This window comes from Ostrinia furnacalis, unplaced genomic scaffold (assembly GCF_004193835.3).
Source record: "Ostrinia furnacalis isolate ACB-3 unplaced genomic scaffold, ASM419383v2 OfSCF5489, whole genome shotgun sequence".
Lineage (NCBI taxonomy): Eukaryota > Metazoa > Arthropoda > Insecta > Lepidoptera > Crambidae > Ostrinia > Ostrinia furnacalis.
The window spans coordinates 88,066-114,846 of NW_021135728.1; the positions used below are offsets into that span (position 1 = coordinate 88,066).

The 26,781-nt window shown below is 36.8% G+C and overlaps 1 protein-coding gene across 1 annotated transcript in view; it reads right to left on the bottom strand.

The window, feature by feature from the left end:
• LOC114361253 (dnaJ homolog subfamily C member 10-like) overlaps window positions 1–26,781 on the bottom strand; it is a 69,048-nt gene that overhangs the window by 16,949 nt on the left and 25,318 nt on the right. Inside the window, exons 2-11 of the mRNA XM_028316250.1 lie at window positions 24,591–24,705; window positions 23,218–23,437; window positions 21,601–21,746; window positions 15,273–15,396; window positions 12,855–12,969; window positions 11,972–12,198; window positions 11,238–11,406; window positions 7,125–7,225; window positions 5,334–5,489; window positions 4,502–4,710 (exon numbers count right to left, since the gene is read on the bottom strand). Of these exons, the coding sequence (XP_028172051.1) occupies window positions 4,502–4,710; window positions 5,334–5,489; window positions 7,125–7,225; window positions 11,238–11,406; window positions 11,972–12,198; window positions 12,855–12,969; window positions 15,273–15,396; window positions 21,601–21,746; window positions 23,218–23,437; window positions 24,591–24,705 (1,582 nt within the window). The remainder of the gene's footprint in view (window positions 1–4,501; window positions 4,711–5,333; window positions 5,490–7,124; window positions 7,226–11,237; window positions 11,407–11,971; window positions 12,199–12,854; window positions 12,970–15,272; window positions 15,397–21,600; window positions 21,747–23,217; window positions 23,438–24,590; window positions 24,706–26,781) is intronic.

Below are 26,781 nucleotides of genomic sequence, written 5' to 3' on the forward strand. Positions count from 1 at the left end.
AAAACTTACATTTTTAATAGATAAGCCGGTGATATGCTTCCCAGAGTTACGAGCAACTTTGAGTTTGTATCTCGAAAGAGTATCACCACATACTCTTGTCTAATCTGTGACACACTTTTATTTAACTATTATTAATTACTTTAAATGGACCATCTGTTATGATAAGGCACATTTGTTTACTTTTTGTGTGGGTGTTGAGTTATAAAATGCATCATGCATGCAGTCCAGTACTGAGTTTGACAGTTTTGACACTGACAGTTTCATGATAGGGATGTCTGAAAGTGTTGTCGATAAAATATAGCAGTTCATTCATTCAGGGCGTGATGAAAATATTTTGTCAATAATTTATTAACGTTATAGGTTATTCGGAAGGAAGAGGGATTTGAACCCCAAGTCTTTCACTTGCCAAATGACTGAGCAAAACCTCGTTTGATTCGATGCGTAACGTAAAATCGTACTGGGCAATGTTTAAATACATAGCGTAACGTTAAAATGCTACATTTTAAATGTACTAATGACATACGATGCGACTTAACTACAACAAAACACAATTAATGGAAATGGGGCAAACCTAAGATAGTATACCTAGTAGATATCGAGACAATACTGCATTACATCCCTTTTTAATTTTCTGATGTTGGCAGCAATGTGACGTTTAGTGTCTTTTTTTTTGTTCCTTCTTCTATAACAAAGGCAAAGGCATTTTACCATACAGCTAAGTTTTAAACTTTTTTTAACTCTTCATAATAATTGAAGATTTTTGACCTAGATAAAAACTGTGGTAATTTTTTTGTAGGTATAGCCTGATCAGGAACATAAAAACCCTGACATAGAGGCGCGTCAATCGCATTTGATAGTGCAACACTGAGTACAGTCGTACATGTGTTAAATTAATAGGCTAAATTTATGTATCAGGATTCAGGATTACGGGCTAATTTGATATTTTCATAAATTAACGAAAAAATATTATTGATGGTTTCATTTAATTTATTTAAACCAGGTTATGGTTTAAATGAATTAAATGAAACCATCAATCGAGCTACTAGGATTTATTTTATTATTCATCAATAATCAAATTCAGAACTTGAATATTCAACTGCAATGTCTGCTCATGAACGCTTCAAACTCGGTACTTCTTTCCCAATTCCATAAAATTCAAAACTTAGAAAGTGACAAAAAACTTTAAAATAGGTAATTGAAACAGACTACAGCTAATTTTCATAGTGGACTGTACTATACGATAAACATGTCAGTCAATTTGACAACCTTTGTCGGAAACATTATTCAATGAAAATATTGTCCGAACCCTTAGTATTTCTCTTCGACAAATACATTAACACATCGTGAACCACTTTTCTTTCACGACTATAAAAATATTTTAGCAATTTAATTCACAAAATCAATTGCACACATTTAAAATAAAGTTTGTTTACACTTTGACAACAATAGACTGACATGCAAGGTGACATGTCAATGAAGTTTTCAGTTACTGTTGCCATTAAAAGAAATTAGTACCATTAGTTTTCCGCAACATGGCGAGGGTTTTTATGTTCCTGGTCAGGCTATATATAAAATAGATTTCAAAGATACCAAATTGGAAAAGTAGGAGGAAAGGGGAGGGTGTGTTGTTGAGGTGGGAAATCCATTAGGCTGTAGCGACTTATTTCTTATAAGTCGCTACAGCCTAATGGAATGCAAAACCTTGCAGAACATTCATTGTTGGAGAACATTATTAAGCTTTATTTTCCCGCCAGGAAGTCTCTTTCATTTTTATTATTCATTTTGGTATATTGTTTTGTTATAAATAAAACACATTTATTCCGTAAATCAAATTTTATATCACAGAAACCTTAATTGACTACTTACAGTTATTTAAAACATATTATTCAAATTAGATCATATAAAACATGGCAAGAAATGTGTATTTTCCAGGCAATGTATCAACTTCCTTAGATAGGTATTTATTGGTTCACAAGCTGTTGGCTAAATTATGATAAATTAAATATTACTTTGAGCAGCTAACGCAGTTCCCGACTGCTTTTAGTATTTATAAAATGTATGTATATGTATGAGAAGGAGTCTCACCTCACCTTATCCTCTGGTAAATTGCCCTTAGGCTTGCGTATTACCACATTAAGGTTAATTAAAACACAGCCTTAAAACATGTGTAAAATAGTAAAGCAAACATAGTGAAAATAGTTTTCCGGCGATGATGTGACAGTACCAAAATTAGGTATTTATTTCATACAAATAAGTCGCTAATTTAATGGAATGGAAAAGAAAATGGTATTCAAAAGTCGCCTTTTTCTCCACCTACATATACTTAGTACCTACCTACAATAGCAAACAATTCATAAAGTATTTACAATATAATGGAGACCAAAACTAAACACGAGATACCCTAATACAATAATGTTCTTTTAAAATACTGAATTAGATTCGTAAAATCTGAGGAAATAAAAAAGTGGTACCTAGCAACTTAGACTGAACCGTGTTGTTCTTTGTATTAACTTTGTCATCATCACATCATCGCATCGTAGAGAAAACGCAATTCAAATCAAAACTTAAATTCAAGGTCTGTTCATAAACGATTAACTACTATCACCTCGTTAAGACATCTAATTGGTTATAAACTTATTCCTTAACTAATAACATAACGATAACATGTGCGAAATAATACCAATTACACAATTTATCTTGATTTAACCTCGACATCTGTCATGGAAATACAATTTATTTTAAAGACAACTAGCTTATAAATAATATTTGTTTGTACTAAAATATTATTTAGAATAGAGGTAGGAATAACATAATATATTTACAATAAATAAGTCTTTTATAAGTATTCTCCATCCATCACCATGCACAGATATGAATGCTTAGATCATAAAGGCATAAACAGTCACCAGTACATCAGACTATGCATTTTGTGGCAAAATAACACTTAATATAACTGAATAAGATACCACTAACTTAATGTGCCGTCGTCCATACTTTGATCATCATCATCATCACACATTTCAACCACAGGACGTCCACTGCTGAACATAGGCCTCCCCCAATGACTTCCACATCGCACGGTTGGTAGCGACCTGCATCCAGCGCCTTCAGGAAGGCCATACTTTCGAGCGACCGGGAAAATTAAATATAACTTAAAAGACTACCCTGGCTTCTAGTGTGTTGCTATTTTATAATACAAGTCTTTATTTTAACTTCCTTACGCGTTTTTCTTTGGATATTAATATAAAATTGACAAACTTTACGTGACATAGAAACAGCCTAAGGTATATGTTTGAACTTTACACCCTTTAAACTCCTCTTTTAAATACCAAGTCACAGAAATCAATTTTTGACTACGTTCTAACCAAGTTAAGGCACTTATAAGGCTCATTAGGTCATCAATACGTCTACTTAAACTAAACGGCTTCTCAGCAATGACTGTACAGTTTCTTACCGAAGCACACAACAATTTATCAAATTACACTAGTAATTACAGGTTGTTTTACCTAAGAAGACCGTTTCACAGTTCGTTTAAGAGTCATGTATGCGATTATCCTTATAACGACGATCTCTGCGAAAAGAATCCCGATGTTCGTCCAGTAGTTGTCACTTTTAAGGCTGAACTCTTTTATGATCTCTGAAGGATATCTGAAAATCAAATTCAAATTTTTTATTCAAGCTGAAATTACTAAAATTTTGTTAATTATAACGCTATCGCGCAATAATAAAATCTGGGAGGCAAAGAAGACAGAATATTATGCCCGTTTTCACCATCAATCCCTAATTTTTAAGTGACCCCTATGGTAACACTACACATAACAGGATTTTTTTTATAGGGGTTACTTAAAAATTAGGGATTGATGGTGAAAACGGGCATAAGTTTGTGATTAAATAAGGGTTCCTTGTCAGGACTACGGAACCCTAAAAAAATTGGCTAAAACACCATTAAGCTACACGTAGCATGTTCCCATTCGTAGCGTGAATGGAACTCGTAGCGAACCCCGTAGCCACTAAGGAATCTGTAGCAGTTCCCGTAGCGTAGCATTTAAAACTCTCGTAGCAGAACAAGTGTAGTTCTTTCTTAATCCGGTCATACTACGAGTTCTCGTAGTCGTCTATGGCTCAATGAGGATTTTCGCGATTGAAAAATCCGCCAGATGGCAATACGTAGACGCGAGGTCCAAATGCTGCATGATTGGTGGATTTTGACATATCTGTCAATGTCATGTCAAAAATAACCAATAATGCAGCATTTGGACCTCGCGTCTACGTATTGCCATCTGGCGGATTTTTCAATCGCGAAAATCCTCATTTGATCATATTTTTAGGGACGAAAAATCATATTTTTTCGAACAGCAATGTCCTAATGAAACCGGGAACGAATACAAACTGATTTTACACTATGTATATGCGAGAGTGAGAATCTTTGAGTGATATAGTCTAAGTTTACCGAAATACAAAGGCGTTAAAATATTTGTACTAGTATCTTGTCTATCCTTACCTCGTATGGCAGTAGGGCTTATCCTCTGGACAGGGCAGCTTTTGCCGGCCTCCCGAGTACAGAGTCAGGACAAGCGCTTCGAAGGCGTATCTCATGAAGGAACCGTAGGAAACAATGCGCATGGTGGGACTCATGTGAGCGAATAACACTAGGAAGCCCGCGAACACAATCATCGCGCACGTCGTTATAGCGCCGAGGAATGTGCCGTTCTGGAACAAACAATTGTTTGTTATCCCAAATAAAATAAAATAAATAAATAAACAAGTTCTTTTTTAGGAACCACTTTGAGTTCAAAAGCATTACTTCAACTTGCGATCGATGAGTCAATTTCCAACACTTCTCTTCGTCGTATTTCAACCAATTTATACAAAAATTTACAAAATATATACCTAGGTATGTAAATCTTCGTCATGTTACAAATTTTTTGTTGAAGATCGCATGAAAACCCGTTCAAACGTGGCGGAGGACTTTGCAAAAGTTATTTCATATTGTTACTGACTGTACCTACTGACTAGAAGTGGCGCAGTTTTTGTGTAGGTACTTATCCAGGAAATGGCTGCTGTGTTTACTATAATTGATGTAATGTACGAGATGACATGATTATCGTACATCGTACCTAATCACTAATGTCTGACATTGTCGGCCTCACGTGTCTGATGGCACACGATCGCGTGGGTGATAAAGCGAGTTAAACATTTGTGATTTTATTTATTTATCGTTTATAGCAGATCTAACAATTTTCTCTACATGAAATCTGGCCGGCTTGTGCCAAATCTGGCCAGCTGGCGAGTACAAAAGTAGAATAAAAAATGTAGTTTGTAGGGTAACTTACGACAGGATTGACGCAGGTCCCGATGACGTTCCCGATAGCGTCAGCCAGCAGCGTCACGTTAGCTAACACCATCACGAACATCAGGAACCGGGAGAAGTCCACCGGCTGGCCTGTCAGGAAGTACGACGGAGCTGAGTACACGAAACTGTACCATATCTGGAACAAATTAATTGATTTATCTATCTTTAGAAAATTTTGCACAGCCCAGCACCATTTAGCACCAAACTAAGGAAAGAAAAGAAACATTTATTGCGAAGAACATCACACTTAAAGGACATAAAAGTAGGGCATGAAGAAAAAAGTGTGCTGAGCAGTGTACTAGCGAAGCCCATTGCAATGGGTCATTCAGCATATTTATGCCACGTGGTCCACGGTGAGGGATTGACGAAGGCCACGAACCACGAAGCTTGTTTCAGTGTACCCCATTGAGATACCTAAACGTACATAACCACTAGTACCTACCAGATAAAATATGTTTATTAGCTTTTGCCCGCGGCTTCACCCGCGTGAAATTTAGTGCCACAGATTCGCATAAATTATAGCCTATATGTTAATCTGGGTTACAAATAATAATGCTGTAAAGTTTAAACCAAATCCGTTCAGTAGTTTTTGCGTGAAAGAGTAACAAACATCCACACAAACTTTCGCCTTTATAATATTAGTAGGATGTATAGTTTAAACTAGGTATATGGCATGCATTTATTACGTTTAAGGCCAGGTAATTTCTACTAAAGTAGGAAAAAGAGTCAACAAAGAGTCCTGTGGAATGCCACTCGACTGACCGGTGCCATCTTTCCAGAATTCGGCCGAGGCGAACAGCAACGTTCTTTTCGAACTAAAAACAGGTTGACGAATTTGCATTACTCGATGGATCTTTACGAAAGATGTTTACCTACTTACTACCTATTACCTAGGTACAGACGACGGCTCATCAGACTATAAATGTTTGTTGCAAACTAGCCTGTATTACAATGAGATAAGACGCCAGTGCGTTCAGCTTGATACAACAGCATATCAACTGTCCTCAATAAAGTGAAGTAGTCAAATGACAGTTTGATAGGCAATCCTTGGGTTAGTGTCTTGGGAAATTAAACGGAGTGTGAAAAAGTCATAAAAATTTAAGTCTGCTTTGGTTGGAACACTTAAATGTTGAGTTGCTTAGTGTGGATGTGGAATAGGCAAACGGACAGACAGACCCACAGGAAATGTTAGAAGTTAAATTGTTTGTGCTACCTTTTCATAACAGAAACAATTGAAATCTCATCTAATCACCTGGTATAATAGACTCATTGTTACGCTTTAATGTTAGATCCTGGTTGATTATTATTTACGAGACCTAGTTATCTACAGGAAATTGTTGCTACATTAACCAATCGCGTGTATTTTATAGAAAAATCAGTAATTGGCGATGCTAATTCCAAGAAAACCAGTCGGTTTAGATGCCTATTGCGAAAAGTATAATTTCCTGTAGGTAAATGTGTAACTACACCGGTTTTCGGTCAGATTTTTAGAACCAACTCATATGTTGTAATATTAATAATTTTTATCCTGGAGGGAAATGTTTCCAAGACCCTAATTTTCACTTTCGCAAGCTTCAATCTTAGTATCTGGTGAGAAATAGTGCTTTTATTTAGAAAATTACCTATACCTAAGATTAAGCACCGTTAGCCACATCTTGGGGTGGGTACTAGACCTTTTTGGGTGGATCATGCTTAGTAACCATGGATTTGAAGTAAGTTTAAAAACATAATAGCTAGGTCAATATGGAAACAAATATTAAAAGTAAGTTACCTGCATAGGGATGCCCGTGACGAGTATTGCCGCGTAGTACGTCTTCAAGTTGTACCAGTTATTGAAGTTTTCTTTCTTCAACACCGGCAGTTCGGAGGGAACTGTAGGAAAATGATAAAAATTTAGTGAGGTTGTTCTAATTTAATTGACTAAATATTAAATATCCTTAGACTTTTTACACTGCGCTTCTAGTCCCAAACTAAGCAAAGCTTGTACTATGGGTACTAGACAACGGATATAAACATACTTAAATACTTTTTTTTTGTAAATACATACTTATTATACATAGAAAACACCCAGTCCAATACAAACAAATATGTTCATGCACACAAATGTTTGTACTGTGCAGGAATCGAACCCGCTACCTCCGGAATAGTAGTCCGTTTCGAACCACTACACCAAACGGCCGACAATAAAGAAAAGACGACTAAAGGGAGACAGAAAATCAATCAGACTGTAAATTGTTAAATTGCAAAATTATAGCACCCATCTCTGTATACCTACGTTTCTGGAATAGATTGTCAAGCTATTAACAAAAGGCTGTATTGACAAAAATAGAAATAAGCCAATTTCGTTTATTTCATATTTTTTATAATGAACTTAATCATTGTCAACCCTATTGCTATAATACCTACTCGTATTAGGATAGAGTGGATAAATACTTACCTATAAAAGTATGATTTTATACTAGACTGACTAGATGTTCATAAGTAACTGCAAATTATTCTGTACACTTACAGTGAATTATACTTTCAATTGCAGTAACTGCTTACATACCTCAATTAAAACTATTTTAATTAAATACCTTGGCAGTTCTCACGCAACAATGTAATCAAGGAAACCTTAGTACAACTTAATTTGTCGTGTTAACCATATTAAATCTAAATTGTATTAAATAGGGTCGGTGTAATCATACTGTATACATTATAGTAGTTATTAACTTATTTTTAACGTTACGTGTATTATTATTAAGTTCCTGAGTGTGTTGTTACCTGAATAATTAGGGTAAATTGCAGAAACAAAGGGTTATTTCTGTAAATAATTTAAATTGCAAAAAAATACAAATTGCGACAAGTAACATAAAATTAGGTAATTAGTTTATTTTGTACAAAATACTCGACAGGAAACAGTAATTGAAGAATTATGGACCATAAAGATCTTTTATGTTTTGTCAGTTAATTTTGCAAAACAAAACCGGTTGCATTAAGGGTTAAGAAAAAAAGTTTACAAAAGATAATTTTCAGTTCCAAGAACTTTATAATAATACCTACATAGCTGGGCACCGTTAATCAAATAGTTAACTTCGTTAATCGTTAATCCGTTACTAAAAAAATTAACTTCGTTAAACGTTAAAACGTTACATTTCGGAAGATTTAACGCAAGTTAACGTTAATCGTTAATCCGTTAACATGTGATATTAAGACGAATAAAATACCAATAAATTCGAAAGCTTGTATCCTCTGTAGAATTTATTCCTCTTTTATGTTTGCGCTACAAGCTTTCCAAATTGTCTGAACCTTGCATAATATAAATTGTGGATTTTTAACTTCTTAATTAAGAAAATAAAAATCTAAAAAAAACATATGATGAACATTACTATAAAAACTACCAACGAAAATTGTTTTGAACGAGATCTAGTAAGTAGTTTTTTTTTATTACCTCGTAAATCGTAAACCGCTTACCTATTACCGCGTAATCTTTCATACAAATAACTTAAATTAAAAAAAATATATTAATCAATGGTACGGAACCCTTTGTGCGTGAGTCCGACACGTACTAGGCCGGTTTTTTTTTCGTTTTAGTACAACTGCATTTCAGAATAAAAGCTTGTTTTTAAAAAAGTTTTTTAAATTATAATTTTATTATACAAGACAAATCCAACAAACCCAAACTCGATAAATTTCCTCCGTTTCGTTTAGGAATTCCTATGGCCACCTCCTCTCCATCATCAGGACCCTGGAAATCATCTAGTACTAAAGTGCTCAAAAAGATAAATCCAACGAACCCAAATTCGATGCGATTCCGCCGTTTCATTTAGGAGTTTCTATGACCGCCTCCTGACTCCATCATCAGACCAGTTCAATGGTACCATAACTGTAGGCGATGTAGGTCGATGGGTGAACGTAGGTGATAAGATGAAATGAAAAGTCTAGGTAGGAATATTGAAAATGCGGCGCGTCCGGGTGTGCGCACAATTACGTTCGCAGATTACGAGAGTNTTGAGAACTGTGGTGGAATTGTGTAAAGCAATCGTAATCATTTGACAGTTCATAACGTACGATAAAGTCAGTTATACAAAGCGTTTGACAGAATAATCGTACGTTATGAACTGTCAAATTATAATGAATGCTTTACACAATTCCACCTCTGGTCTTAAATTCAGTTGTAAATAAATAAAAAAATGCATTTTAATATATCGTTGCGTTAGTGATCTGATTACAAAAACTGTTGCTTTGGGTTCTGGAAGTTCTGGAAGCCCGAACGTACTTGTCAGAACGCGTTTTTCAGCGTGCCTGCTGTATCTTTTTGATAAATAGTAGGTACTGGATTAACGATTAACGGACTTAGGATACTTTAACGGAAGTTAACGAGTCCGTTAACAATTTTTAAAGCTAACTTAAAAGTTAATCCGTTAATAGAAATGTTAACTTCGTTAATTAACGATTAACGGATTAACGAGTTAATGCCCAGCTATGAATACCTAATAAATTTATCATACCTGGAAGTTGGGATAAATATGCAGTGTTTATCGATAACCTAGCCATCTAGCTTCCTTAGATAGCCTCTAACTTTAGGTTCAAGAAATAAAGCGGCTTTAGTAAATTATCACCTACCAGTTCCGGAAGGAACGTGCACAAATATGCGCTAAATAAAACAATAAAATCATTAAAATTTTTGCCTTTTTGTCTTTAGGATTCTACGCGGTGGTATTACCTACTGAAAACCTAATGTACGCGATTAAAAAAAAGTGCATAGCCTGAAGAACTGTCAGAAAACAAATGGGACAGGAAGATTCTGGAATAGAAACCACGCATCGGCAAGCGCAGCGTGAGACGTCCACCCACGAGGTGCACAAATTACCTCATAGAGGTTAAAAGAAGTCGTTGGATACAGGCCGCTACCAACAGGCCAATCGCAAAGGCCTATGTTCAGACGTCCTGTGTGATCACTTACATTTGAGAACAGTCGGCATTAGAGACGTGTAGCAGAGGTAGGCCATCGACACAATGAGGTAGCCGAGGTTGCTGATGGTCTTGGAGCCGGAGGAGCCGGAGGAGATGTTTTTGTCGCCTGCTAAGCTGCAGCCTGACATATGTATATTTACATTGTTTACTAATGGTACTTACACTTGAGTACGGCTGGCATTAGATACGTGTAGCAGAGGTAGGCCACCGAGACTATGAGGTAGCCGAGGTTGCTGATGGTCTTGGAGCCGTAGTTGAAGGCCTGCTGAGTTCAAACCTTACATATACATATTCTTATTTAAACTGCTGCTACTTACACTTGAGTACGGCTGGCATTAGAGACATGTAGCAGAGGTAGGCCACCGATAAAATGAAGTAGCCGAAGTTGCTGATGGTCTTGGAGCCGTCGTTGAAGGCCTGCCGAGTTCAAACCCTACCTATACATATTCTTATTTAAACTGCTGCTACTTACACTTGAGTACGGCTGGCATTAGCGACGTGTAGCAGAGGTAGGCCACCGAGACTATGAGGTAGCCGAGGTTGCTGATGGTCTTGGAGCCGTAGTTGAAGGCCTGCTGAGTTCAAACCTTACATATACATATTCTTATTTAAACTGCTGCTACTTACACTTGAGTACGGCTGGCATTAGAGACATGTAGCAGAGGTAGGCCACCGATAAAATGAAGTAGCCGAAGTTGCTGATGGTCTTGGAGCCGTCGTTGAAGGCCTGCCGAGTTCAAACCCTACCTATACATATTCTTATTTAAACTGCTGCTACTTACACTTGAGTACGGCTGGCATTAGCGACGTGTAGCAGAGGTAGGCCACCGAGACTGAGGTAGCCGAGGTTGCTGATGGTCTTGGGAGCCGTCGTTGCCGGCTGCTAAGCTGCAGCCTTACATATACACTGTCTACTAAAGGTACTTACATTTGAGCACGGCTGGCATTAAAGACGTGTAGCAGAGGTAGGCCACCGAGACTATGAGGTAGCCGAGGTTGCTGATGGTCTTGGAGCCGTCGTTGCCAGCCTGCTCGAAGAGAAGCCCCAGGATCACCCCAATCACTATATGCAGCAACACTTTTAGGTGAGTTACTGTCTGCCAAATAATAAGAGGACGTTAGAGAGGAATATTATTAAAATCAATTTAAATAAATTTAACATGCAACGCTTGTAATTCATTTATTAATTTTATCAATGACTATTGACTATCTTTCATCATCCTTATCAAGTCATTCATGCCCGTTTTCACCATCAATTCCTAATTTTTGAGCGACCCCTATGGTAACACATAACATTTTTGCAACATGTTAACATTAACATTGTTTTCATAGGGGTCACTTAAAAATTAGGGATTGATGGTGAAAACGGGCATTAGTCTCTCAGGAGAACAACCAGCTCTAATAACCTACACTCCACACAAATTGGGGAGGGGCGAGGGGATGTTGGCTATCATAGATTTATTAACCTATCTGCACTGGTTTTTTTTAACTTAGGGTGGATTCGACCAAACAAAAGTAAATATTTATCCCCGAATAAATCTTCAGTTATTAGACATTTTGACATATTTCCCATACTGAAACTGTCAGTGTGCCAGTTATACCAGGAGTTATTCTCGGGTAAAAGTTTGGTCGAATCGGGCCTTAGTAGAAAAGAAAACTCACCCAATCCCTATACTGCTGTATAAGACACCGTCGAAACAGGATTCCGAATTTGTAAAGCTCGTGAGGAGGGTTGACCACTATGGATATCTTGCCGCAGTGGAAGGAATCCACTTTGCCATTAGGAAGCGGCTCCGGTGGCGCCACCTTCGCCCCCCAATCCTGACTCGTGCACTTTTCAGCTAGGAATTCGTTGAACTTGCCGTATTCGCCATTCGCGATTTCTAAAACTGGGATAAAGTTTATCGTTAGACAATTATTTTTAGTTAATTTAACTAAAAATAATTAGATAACAATTAATTTAATTGGTTTGAGAAACTTGTTCGTGTACGGGCAATAAATGAAGATCGATCAGAACAAAATAATAGAGTAGGTACAGTGAGTTGTACGGTTTATTGACAAGAGTTACGACCACTAAGCGAGCATCGCTCAGCAAATATTCTACTTAATAGCTCTTGCCTGTGACAAGAGGTTTGGAGAGAGTCTGAACTTTATCGACATCGGGACTATTCTCACTTCTCGTTCCCACCACTGCAACTCCTGTGTAGCCGATCTACAGATTGACCGCCAATAAAAACCCAACCAGTGAAGGTCAAGTTTGTCCCAGGGGAAAGTTAAACTATCATTGGACCCGTAACGAAATTATTCAGAAGAACATAGGAGGAGAACTCTATCGATAAGGGATCTTATCTATAGTATGCTTCTTGAGGGAGAATAAAGAGAGGGAGTAATGTAGAGTAGGTAGTGGCTTTCTCTTCGCCGGTGGACCAAGTGCCTTCAAACATAGAGCCTTTGACAAATAGTGGGCTTCAGAGTGCCCGACCGTTCTACCGTTTTACAGATGCTTTGCTATCATAAATGTATGTGTAAATAAATTATTACTTACTATAGTCGGCGGGATTGTGGTACTTTGGACATTGTAGGCCTACGGACGCGAGGTACGGAACCGTGTTTGAGCTGGATCCGTGGTAGATACACAGGCCGTCAGCTAGGATGTAGACCTACGAAAGTTAATTTTAATTAATTACTCCTTAAATTAGTGTATAGTGTATAAGAAATCTATACTTATAATAAATCTGTAGAAAGGTCAATTCTGTACATGAGATATATTTTCAAAATAACTATCAGGGGGTGATTAGTGATCAACACTGATGCCAAAAATGCAATCAGTAAAATTTTTGTCTGTCTGTCTGTATGTTCCTTATAGAAACAGAAACTACTCGACGGATTTTAACGAAACTTGGTACAATTATTCTTCATACTCCTGGGCAGGTTATAGTATACTTAGCAATTCCCACGGGAACGGGAATTAGCGGGAAAATCCTTTTGTATGAAAAATCTAAACCGCTTAAGTTAGACGCTTGAAATGCATGCAGGTACCTTAGTAAACTTAAAGCTTAGTTACAACAGGATATTGCAAAATTCCCACGGGAACGGGAGTTAGCGGGAAAAAACATTTGTATGTTAAATTTAGTGCTCCGAAACACTTGAAATGTTGACAGTGGCATACGGTGAAACTGTTCTGAGTAAAAAAAAATGTTTCAAACTCTTCCAAGATGGCCGGGAAGATGCCAATGACGAGCCTCGCTCTGGACGCCCAAGCACGTCAACAACTGATGAAAACGATCAAGCAGTGAAGAAAATTGTTTTGGAAAATCGTCGAATCACTATCAGAGAAGTTGCTGAGGATATCGGCATATCGCTTGGCTCGTGCCATGAATTTTTTTCTAACGTTTTGGAAAAACAATTCATGGCTTTTGCATCACGATAATGCCCCTGCTCACTCATCTTTGCTTGTGAGAGATTTTTTGGCTAAAAACAACACCACAATCATGCCTCAGCCACCATATTCACCGGATTTGGCCCCATGTGAATTTTTCTTGTTCCCAAAATTAAAGAGACCTATGAAAGGACGGAGATTTGCAACGATTGAGGAGATAAAGACTGCATCGCTGGAAGAGCTAAAGGCTATACCGAAAAGTGCTTATGTGAAGTGCTTTGAGTATTGGAAAAACCGTTTGCATAAGTGTATTGTATCTGAGGGGGATTACTTTGAAGGGGACAACATAAATATTGATAAATAAATAAATATTTTTTCTTAAAAATACAAAGTCACCTTACTTTTTGAACACACCTCGTACATTATCGATTGAAAACAATTGAATACTTGTTATTTGTTTTGTTATGAGCTTTTGAAGACGCATGAAGCGTAACTACGCATACGTAATTTGTCTGTAGTGTATAAGTACCTCATTGATTTCATAAATATTGTCAATTGAAATAGAGTATCTTGACGTAGTTAAGCTACCAAATAAAGTAAGCATTAAGATGCTCAGGAATTCTCGCCTCATTGCAGTATTAGTTAAGACTAATACTGCAATGAGGCGAGAATTCCTGAGAATACTATGTTAGGTATAGGTACATAGTACATATTTACCACGGTTTTTGCCGTCGCCATAGGTAGGAGGAAGCGTTTGTAGCTTATGTATAATTTGAACATTTAGCTAATGTATGCGTGTGTAATGCAAATATTGATTGACACGTGTAGTAGTGCCTCAAATCAGAAACCCAGTTTGTAAGCGTTTAAAATTTAAATTACCCTATTTTTGCTGGCTTTTAAAGCAAATAAATATTCTGAGACAACATTTTCGTTAAATTAAAGCTATTTAAAATGTTATTGCAAATTAATATCTATAAGTACCTGGGGTTTTTGCTCATAAATTAAAGCAAAGCTTGTATCTAATTTTGGATTGTAAATTAAATACTTATTTTTGGTGGAGTAGTATAGATTTAGTAAGGTAAGCCTTACTAAATCTATATGCATTGAAATCTAATTTATGGACTTGTCTATTTAACTACATTTTCACTAATAAGACTTTATAACAGATATTCAAGAGTGATCGGCTATTTAGACTACATGGGAGTGATTTTTTTATATTTCAGTAGGTACATAGATAAAATACTCGTAGATAATGTAGACATGATAAGATGGCAGTGGATGTCTTTTACGATTTTGCCAGTGTAAAATTTTACTCAAAAAAAATCCCAATCTCTTAAAATTCACTCCTACGGTAGCCAGTAAGGCCCAGAACAGACGGTGAAACGCTACTGCAACGAAACTGCAACTGCTAGTTACTTTTGAGTTGCATCTAAGTTTCTGCCACAGCGTCCGTTGAGAGACCACACATGACGCGACCAGTTTGAAACTTTCAGTTTCAGTTTCATTCATCAGAATCATCAGAAAGTTGCAGTTTCGTTGCAGTTGCGTTTCACTGTCTGTTCTTGGCCTTAGACGTTCGATTACCTGATCGAACATCGAGTAAACGGAGGCGGTGGGCTGGTGGATGGTGCACACGATCGTGCGACCGTCCCGGGCTAGGTTCTTCAACAGTTCGATGCATTGCATTGATGTGGAGCTGTCTAGACCTCTGAAACAAGAGTGGAAACTGTTTATCATCGATAGCGAATGTCGGCTGCAGAAATGATTGACTTTTCAGGAAAGCAATGATTTTGCTCAGCAAAGAAACGAAAGATTTAGAAAAAACTTAAGAGTAACTGTTAACTTAACGTATAACAACAATTTTCTATACATATTACTAACTTTTATATTAATTACTTCGATAAAAAAATGCAGATTGTTGAAATTTAATTGGGGGTTAAAAATCAATACAGTCAAAAGATTTCCCCAATTCTTTAGTTAGCTACACCCGTGCAATTTTAATCTGTCTGTCACTGATTTTGTACCACGATTTTAATCAACGTCTGATGTCGTGCCCTGTGTGCCCAAATAACTGCACGCAAGAAGATTTAAAGAATGCTACTGACAACGCCACTCTTGTAGAGGAGTTTTGGGCTGACACTGTATGGGGATACACCCTAGTTGAACTCTGGCCTAAATTATCATTTAGTTTGGAAATGTCATTTTTAAATCCAGACTTCATCCTAGGTGTAACTTTTTATTAATAAGGGGGTATAGGCATAGCTGGGCACCGTTAATCAAATAGTTAACTTCGTTAATCGTTAAACCGTTAATAAAAAAATTAACTTCGTTAAACGTTAAAACGTTACATTTCGCAAGATTTAACGCAAGTTAACGTTAATCGTTAATCCGTTAACACATGATAATAAAACGAAAAAAAAATAATTGTATGCAAGGTTCAAATAATTTCGAGAGCTTGTATCGCGCATGGAATTTATTCCTCTTTTATGTTTCCGCTACAAGCTTTCGAAATTATTTGAACCTTGCAAAAGTTTAATTATTTTTTTCGTTTTAGTACAACTGCATTTCAGAATAAAAGCTTGTTTTTAAAAAAGTTTTTTAATTATTATAATTTTATTTTACACTTTTTAGTACGAGTAGTATCTCAATCTCAGGGCCTTGGTTCAATTACTATACAATTTAGCACCAAAGTGCTCGAAAAGACAATTCCAGCAAACCCAAACTCGATAAGTTTCCACCGTTTCGTTTAAGAATTCCTATGGCCACCTCCTGACTCCATTATCAGGACCCTGGACATCATCTAGTACTAAAGTGCTCGAAAAGACAAATCAAGCGAACCCAAATTCGATGCGATGCCGCCGTTTCATTTAGGAGTTCCTATGGCCACCTCATGACTCCATCATCAGACCAGCTCAATGGTACCATAACATTGCATTGTCATCGTACTTACATAAGTATACTAAATTTCAACTCAATCGGTTGAGGAAAACTGGTCTTAAATTCAGTTGCAAGAGTTGTCCCACACATACTAACAAGTGTCGTGGTTACAAAAACTGTTGTTTTGGTTTCTGGAAGTTCTGGAGGCCCGAACGTACTTGTCAGAACGCGTTTTTCAGCGTGCCTGCTGTACCTTTTTGGTAAATAGTAGGTACTGGATTAACTATTAACGGACTTAGGATAATTTAACGGAAGTTAACGAGTCCGTTAACATTTTTTTAAGTTAACTTAAAAGTTAATCCGTTAATAGAAATGTTAACTTCGTTAATTAACGATTAACGGATTAACGAGTTAATGCCCAGCTATGGGTATAGGTTTGTTGTCGACCCGACAAGAAGAATAAACGTCTTATGATACGTATTTATCTATAGGCTCTGGTCATTGACATCTGCCGCGGACTGCATGTTAATCCAGGCTCTAAACTCTAAAGGATGACGCGAAGCGTTGTATAATGTAAAATTTACGATGCGCTAAGTACAATACTTGGCATTTTCTCTGCATATTAACGAGTCATGTCAGATTTATTGCTAGCTGGCTTACATTTATTATCAAGTACCTAGTCGCAGACATCAAGATGAAGGTACATCTTCGATCGACTGCACTTATTAGATAATGCAATAACATTAGACACAATATTTTACTTAATATTAAATCTATACCTACTATACCACAGAATAATAATACTATACTTATAATAAATCTGTAGAGAGGTCAATTCTGTACATGAAATATATTTTCAAAATAACTATCAGGGGGTGATTAGTGATCGATACTGATGCCAAAAATGCAATCAGTAAATTTTTTGTCTGTCTGTCTGTCTGTATGTTCCTTATAGAAACAAAAACTCCTCGACGGATTTTAACGAAACTTGGTACAATTATTCTTCATACTCCTGGGCAGGTTACAGTATACTTAGAAATTCCCACGGGAACGGGAATTAGCGGAAAATCCTTTTGCATGAAAAATCTAAACCGCTTAAGTTAGACGCTTGAAATTTGGCATGCAGGTACCTTAGTAAGCTTAAAGCTTAGTTACAACAGGATATTGCAAAATTCCCACGGGAACGGGAGTTAGCGGGAAAAAACATTTGTATGAAAAAATCTAAACCGCGTAAGATAGATTAAGGAAGTGTAAAACGGGATCCACGCGTACGAAGTCGCGGGCGGCCGCTAGTACTTAATATTTACGGAAATGTAGATTCAGAACTTGAAACTTATCGATTTGCAGCTCTCTTAAACAAGAGTTAGAATACTTATGAGAACCTGTTTACTTGACATTTTGTCCAGAACATGTTTTGCCAATGCAAGACGCCCCAGTTCGATGGATTGACGACTTAGTCTAGTCTAGGTTCTATCTAAGTCCTAATGGTTGACTTAGCTTATCCAAAAAAGGAGCGATCGTCTTTTTGACGCGCATTGGTTTGACTTTAAATAGGTCCAGGAAAACGATAGACAGAGAGCAATACTTTTTTTTTAATGTACAACACGCAGTATATTGTGATGATGAGTAGATAGCAGGCAGTACAGTACTGAGCGTCAAATGTGTAGTTCGTGACAGTGGTCAATGAGGATCAGTACTGTTGTAGAAAATTCAATAAAACTAGTATCTACGTTAATCTTTAAGACATAAGAAAGNAATTTCATCTAATGGTAATTGAAGATGAGGTCTTAGTTAAAAGTTGAGACCTTGTATTGTGTTGTTGTGACCTAGATATTATAAGTTAAGTAAATTAGTGACATACGACAGTTATCTTATAATGGTAGTAGTACGATACTCATACACGTTTAAATTATGATTGCCTTGGATTATAGCTGCGTTTAGCTATGGGTTGTATAGAAAAATATTTTGTGTAGTTTCGACGTCACTCCAACAATTTAATTAGGTAATTGGGATTACAACGAAACAGATTATTCTAGTAGGAAGTTGAGCAATACGTCCTTGTGCAATGACGATCACATGTCATGCGTGATTAAAACTCCTAATCAGTCGCTGATCTTTCGTAATTGAGGTCAATGTAGTATTTGTATTTGAAAAACTATTTTCATAATTATCTAATAGTGACGCGATACATTATCGATTGAAAACAATTGAATACTTGTTATTTGTTTTGTTATGAGCTTTTGAAGACGCATGAAGCGTAACTACGCATACGTAATTTGTCTGTAGTGTATAAGTACCTCATTGATTTCATAAATATTGTCAATTGAAATAGAGTATCTTGACGTAGTTAAGCTACCAAATAAAGTAAGCATTAAGATGCTCAGGAATTCTCGCCTCATTGCAGTATTAGTTAAGACTAATACTGTAATGAGGCGAGAATTCCTGAGAATACTATGTTAGGTATAGGTACATAGTACATATTTACCACGGTTTTTGCCGTCGCCATAGGTAGGAGGAAGCGTTTGTAGCTTGTGTATAATTTGAACATTTAGCTAATGTATGCGTGTGTAATGCAAATATTGATTGACACGTGTAGTAGTGCCTCAAATCAGAAACCCAGTTTGTAAGCGTTTAAAATTTAAATTACCCTATTTTTGCTGGCTTTTAAAGCAAATAAATATTCTGAGACAACATTTTCGTTTAATTAAAGCTATTTAAAATGTTATTGCAAATTAATATCTATACCTGGGGTTTTTGCTCATAAATTAAAGCAAAGCTTGTATCTAATTTTGGATTGTAAATTAAATACTTATTTTTGGTGTAGTAGTATAGATTTAGTAAGGTAAGCACCTTACTAAATCTATATGTATTGAAATCTAATTTATGGACTTGTCTATTTAACTACATTTTCACTAATATGACTTTATAGACAGATATTCAAGAGTGATCGGCTATTTAGACTACATGGGAGTGATTTTTTTATATTTCAGTAGGTACATAGATAAAATACTCGTAGATAATGTAGACATGACAAGATGGCAGTGGATGTCTTTTATGATTTTGCCAGTGTAAAATTTTACTCAAAAAAAATCCCAATCTCTTAAAACTCACTCCTACGGTAGACAGTAAGGCCCAGAACAGACGGTGAAACGCTACTGCAACGAAACTGCAACTGCTAGTTACTTTTGAGTTGCATCTAAGTTTCTGCCACAGCGTCCGTTGAGAGACCACACATGACGCGACCAGTTTGAAACTTTCAGTTTCAGTTTCATTCATCAGAATCATCAGAAAGTTGCAGTTTCGTTGCAGTTGCGTTTCACTGTCTGTTCTGGGCCTTAGACGTTCGCTTGCCTGATCGAACATCGAGTAGACAGAGGCGGTGGGCTGGTGGATGGTGCAGACGATCGTGCGACCGTCCCGGGCTAAGTTTTTCAACAGTTCGATGCATTGCATTGATGTGGAGCTGTCTAGACCTCTGAAACAAGAGTAGAAACTATTTATCATCGATAGCGAATGTCGGCTGTAGAAATGATTGACTTTTCAGGAAAGCAATGATTTTGCTCAGCAAAGAAACGAAAGATTTAGAAAAAACTTAAAAGTAACTGTTAACTTAACGTATAACAACAATTTTCTATACATATTACTAACTTTTATATTAATTACTTCGATAAAAAAATGCGGATTGTTGAAATTTAATTGGGGGTTAAAAATCAATACAGTCAAAAGATTTCCCCAATTCTTTAGTTAGCTACACCCGTGCAATTTTAATCTGTCTGTCACTGATTTTGTATCACGATTTTACTCAACGTCTGATGTCGTGCCCTGTGTGCCCAAATAACTGCACGCAAGAAGATTTAAAGAATGCTACTGACAACGCCACTCTTGTAGAGGAGTTTTGGGCTGACACTGTATGGGGATACACCCTAGTTGAACTCTGGCCTAAATTATCATTTAGTATGGAAATGTCATTTAAATCCAGACTTCATCCTAGGTGTAACTTTTTATTAATAAGGGGGTATAGGTTTGTTGTCGACCCGACAAGAAGAATAAACGTCTTATGATACGTATTTATCTATAGGCACTGGTCATTGACATCTGCCGCGGACTGCATGTTAATCCAGGCTCTAAACTCTAAAGGATGACGCGAAGCGTTGTACAATGTAAAATTTACGATGCGCTAAGTACAATACTTGGCATTTTCTCTGCTTATTAACGAGTCATGTCAGATTTATTGCTAGCTGGCTTACATTTATTATCAAGTACCTACCTAGTCGCAGACATCAAGATGTACCATAACGACTGCACTTATTAGATAATGCAATAACATTAGATATTACACAAGATATTTACTTAATATTAAATACTTAATATTTACGGAAATGTAGATTCAGAACTTGAAACTTATCGATTTGCAGCTCTTTTAAACAAGAGTTAGAATACTTATGAGAACCTGTTTACTTGACATTTTGTCCAGAATATGTTTTGCCAATGCAAGACGCCCCAGTTCGATGGATTGACGACTTATGCCCGTTTTCACTATCAATCCCTAATTTATAAGTGACGCCTTAAGTAGGCGTATGGCGTATGGTAACAAATAACAGGAATTTTGTTTCCATAGGAGTCACTTAAAAATTAGGGATTGATGATGAAAACGGGCATTAGTCTAATAAATAGTCCTAATGGTTGACTCTGCTTATCCAAAAAAGGAGCGATCGTCTTTTTGACGCGCATTGGTTTGTATTTAATTAGGTCCAGGAAAACGATAGACAGAGAGCAGAATTTTAATGTACACGTCTGATTTAATGCTTCTGACGTCTCAGCCAGGCAGTATATTGTGATGATGAGTAGATAGTAGGTACAGTCAGCGTCAAAAAGTCCGTGATACGCAAAGTGGTCAAAAAGTTGACAACACAACCTTATTTGAATTGTAACAAAAACGTGTTGAAAACTTATTGGCTATTTTGGGTCTCACGAACTATTTGACGCTGACTGTACCTATTTAAGAGCATGAGCATGCTTTAGCACGACAACTTACGTGGTGGGTTCGTCCAAGAACACGACTGGCGGATTGTCGATGAGTTCCACCGCTATGGAGAGCCTCTTGCGTTGACCTCCTGAGAGCTTTGAGCACCGCGTGTTTTCCGTGCCCTGCAGGCCTAAGGTCTCGAGAACGTCATTTATCTGCGGAAAATATATGAAATGAGTAAATTTTTGCCATGTGGTTTTGGTTAGGACTACCCCCACACTTCCCGCGGATGGATGTATTGTGAAAGGCGAATAAGGGAGAAATGTGCGAACATCAGCCTTCCCCAACACGTTTGGCCAACATTGTGGGAAGTGGAGATTAAAATGCCCTGATGATATTTTTTTATTATTGCTTGCTAATTCTTGTTGTTGCTTGTATTAGCTCATTCGCTGGTTTAACCAATTGCCATGACGTATTATCACAGCTTACCAAGTTATGTACTAACCTCGTTATGATACAATGTCAGCATAGGTAACGATTTTGCAATAATCGATAACTGCTATGTACAGTCGACAGCACATTTAACTTTATATTTTTGTAGCAAAAAAGCATTTATTAAAACTGCATAAAATCTCGCAATGTTTAGTTTATGCTGTCATCTGTACAACGCGAATACAATGGTGATTTCCCAAGAGTCTGGGAAAACTGCATTGTATTTTCTTATTCATAAAAGAAACATATTGGTAGGAATTTAATTTATGCACATTGCATCATTATAACTTTATGCATATTTTAAACATATGGTTTTTCCTACTTGGCACCCTCAGATATCTAAATAAATTATTCACATTAAGCCTGACAGGTGCTTGTCCGTATGACAAAACAATCGAAGAGCCCTGAAATAACTAATTTAAATATTGAGCTGCATTTACTAATCTCTCAACTTTCATAGTTCTGCTACAGTAAACAGTGGGTTAAGGCGGTCGTCCTGCAGGATGTAGCAGGACTTCCTGCAGTCCTAGAGCGAGCTGTAACTTACAACTTACCACAGATGTCTTGAGTTCCTCATTCAAGGTGTTCCCCAGCTTCATATCGGCTGCGCACCTCATCAGCTCTGCTACTGTGAACAGCGGGTTGAGGCGGTCGTCCTGCAGGATGTAGCAGGACTTCCTGCAGTACTAGAGCGAGCTGTAACTTACAACTTACCACAGATGTCTTGAGTTCCTCATTCAAGGTGTTCCCCAGCTTCATATCGGCTGCGCACCTCATCAGCTCTGCTACTGTGAACAGCGGGTTGAGGCGGTCGTCCTGCAGGATGTAGCAGGACTTCCTGCAGTACTAGAGCGAGCTGTAACTTACAACTTACCACAGATGTCTTGAGTTCCTCATTCAAGGTGTTCCCCAGCTTCATATCGGCTGCGCACCTCATCAGCTCTGCTACTGTGAACAGCGGGTTGAGGCGGTCGTCCTGCAGGATGTAGCAGGACTTCCTGCAGTACTAGAGCGAGCTGTAACTTACAACTTACCACAGATGTCTTGAGTTCCTCATTCAAGGTGTTCCCCAGCTTCATATCGGCTGCGCACCTCATCAGCTCTGCTACTGTGAACAGCGGGTTGAGGCGGTCGTCCTGCAGGATGTAGCAGGACTTCCTGCAGTACTAGAGCGAGCTGTAACTTACAACTTACCACAGATGTCTTGAGTTCCTCATTCAAGGTGTTCCCCAGCTTCATATCGGCTGCGAACCTCATCAGCTCTGCTACTGTGAACAGCGGATTGAGGCGGTCGTCCTGCAGGATGTAGCAGGACTTCTTGCGGTACGCCTTGAGCGAGCTAAGCGAGCGCTCTCGCTTGTCAAGCTCACAAATGCTGTCACCACCTCGGATTGTGCCAGTCACGCCATTTGTTCTGCAACAAACAATAATTTGATTGAAACTCCGTCTCTATAAGTACCTACCTATCTACTAATTTTATTCAGATAATTAAGATTTATCTTTTATGCCTAAATACATATACTGTATTGTTGTAGGTGAAATGGCGAAATAAACGAATAAATTTACAATTTAAGTACTTTTTTTCAGCATGCAAATTCTTACGTAAAGTAGGTAATGTAAATGAAATCTTGATTATGTCACAAAATTTTAAAGTCTGAAGGCGAAGGTTCGTAAGCCAAATGAAGACACAATAAATAGCGAAGAATATTTCATTTTCTTTCCTTCTCAAAGAACTGATATTTTAAATATTTTAGGGATATTTTAAACTGGAAGTAAGACTTTTGAGTACTTAATACTGCGCGTACTTAACTAAGTGATTCAGTAAGTACCTAGCCTAGCCTTTGGCTCTATAAAACTATGCATCAAGGTGGACTAGAAGCCCTTAGTAGCATTAGTCGTTATGGCCTTGTAAGTAGGTAATTCGTACTTCAATATTCTTATCTTGAAATGTTGGACAAGTATGAGGCTCTCAAGTTTTCCTTAATTTTACAAGCTTTTTATTACTTTTTGAATAATGAAGTTCGTAGTTTATTTACTGATTTACTTAATCATTCTTTCATAGTTGCGTTAGGCTAAAGGGAGGAAAAGAACGGACTTATGCTGTAATGAAATCAAATACATAGCCTAAACGACAAATTACGCTGGCAAATTACATCATTTTTCAAGAAAATAGTTTCAAGAAATTGTTGGTAGCTAATATAACTCTTATTGTATTAATATTGATTTGCATACAATTAACCCCTGCTGTCGAATTTGTACTCATAGGTTTTTTTGACTGACACAGTCTATTGCGCGTCTTACGACAAAAACAAAAATTCAAATTATTTTACTGCTTTATAGTACCTACCTATTATTTAGCAAATTCTTTATGTTTTTTTTTTAAACATTATACACATAACCCATCTTTACGGATGTGGAATTTCATCTTGTTTTTTTGAAGTAAAAGTTCTACTTACTTACTCTTCACCAAAATTCAGCAATATTTGTTTTGAGACAGACAAAATTCCACGCGGGCGAAGCCGCGGGCGGAAAGCTAGTTATAATATAAATTATTGATAGGTACATACGAGAATCCTGTAAGGGCGTTCATAAGGGAAGACTTGCCGGCGCCCGAGGGACCCATGATGGCCGTCAGCTCTCCGGACCTGAACAACCCGGATACGCCTTTCAGGATTGTTTTTTCTGTAAACAATAAAAACAATTTTGTAAGTTACTCGAGATCTCTTTACTTAAACAAACGTCAAACTCTTCATAACTCCACTCCATACAAAAACACCGGTTTTGGTTATATTCACGGTTAAAATAAGGTGGTGTAACTCAGCCTTAATCATTTTAAATTGTGGTTTAGTAAATTTACAAATTTTCGTTGCATTGAAATGAGTTTCATTTGTGCATTAATTATGTTTTACACTCAAGACAAAACTGTAACCGGGGATTTTTTATTTAATTATTTACTTGGCACATTGTCATGGTAAATAGGTACATGTATTAACTTAAGTATCAAAAGTTTGTAACATTAATTTATCAATTGCAAAAAGTTTTGATACATTACCTACCTATATTATTATTCATCGAGCAAGGTCAGGTGCTTGTCATGTAGGGTTTCTGCTCGAGCTTTCTCGAACTCGAGAAAACTCGAGAAATTTGGCTTCATTCGAGACGAGAAAAAAATTACCGAAGCTCGAGAATTCTCGAGTTTCGAATTTGAAGCTTTAATGTTCACCTACGAGTATGCTATATTTCATTATGTTTGTATAACTGACTGATTTAAAGACTGATTTTTTTTTGTTAACTATCTGTTAGTTTAGGTACTCTTAAATACGTTTATTCAATTCGTTATCTTTAAGTTTAAAAATTAATTAAAAGTTTTTTTTGGTTTGTAAATGTAGGTTTATTATCGTAATTTTTAATTAATTTGGACTTGTGTTCTTTGGAAAACAAGTGATTCAATTGGAACTCCAGATATTTATGGTTATTAATCCTTAAAGTACACGCGACTTAATGACTTTAGTTCCTTTAGTTAATTACTTAGTTATAATTATTATCCTACTAATATTATAAATGCGAAAGTTTGTGTGGATGTCTGGATGTTTGTTACTCTTTCACGCAAAAACTACTGAACGGATTTTGTTGAAACTTTACAGTATTATTGATTATAACCCAGACACATTATAACATTAATAAAAACCCGTGTTTTTATTAAACTTCAATCGATTTCAACAGTTTTAATTAAAAGACTCGAGACCCGAGAAAACTCGAGACTTTGGCCTCGAGAATTCCCGAAACTCGAGAAAAAAAATAAGTCGAGAAATCAGAAACCCTATTGTCATGTCATGCCCGGAATTAGTTTTTTGTAGACACCCGACAGAAAATCATTATGACATTAAAATCATTTTTAATAATTCTTCAAAACATAATTAACTTTATTAATCACCAGCAAATACCACCTTCAGAAAAATAAAGGGATATTATGGCCAGGTCTTGGATATGTCAAAAAAGGTTACACAATTTTACTCAGAAAGAATCTTGAGTGACCCTGGCTGAAAAATTAAAAACTATTAGATTTATAAAACAATGGATCTGGATGAATGATGGAGGGGTGATTGACTGTTTGTACTCCAAATTGTTTGTGGCGTGAAGTCATCGTTCAAAAATGGCGCGAAATATTTGTTGCGCATCTTTAGGGCCCTGTACCTGTAACTTCTTTTGTATAGATATTTTCATGATTCTTTCACCGATATTATTGATTTTACATTTTCAAGTTTTATTAATAGAAAAAAAAAATGGAAACTTCTCCATTCTAGTATAGTAGTTACAGCCACTGCGCATCATACAATACTTCGTCACTGTCAATCGTAAGTAGATACTACGAGCACGAAGTAAATACATACGAGTAGGTACATTATTATACTGCCTACATACTCGTATTTGCACATCATGCCCTACTTGATTCGTTAGAGTGATAAGCATGTTTGTGACCTGTCGTGGGTTTACCTACTCTCAATATAATAAGCAGATCCTTGTCGATGGTACTTTTGCAGGAAAATGAGAATAACTGCCAACATTCTGCTGGTGATGCTTACAAATCGTGTATAAACACCACATAGGTTTAAGTTATCGTTTAAGCATTTCGCGTTCATGGTTCAGAGATCTTTGACTGAGAAGTTCAGGATTTGATTCTCGTCTCATTAGAAGTCTTCCGCCCTTATTCACTAACGATGCTTGCTCAAGTGAAGCAGCAAATCGAACGCATAGCGT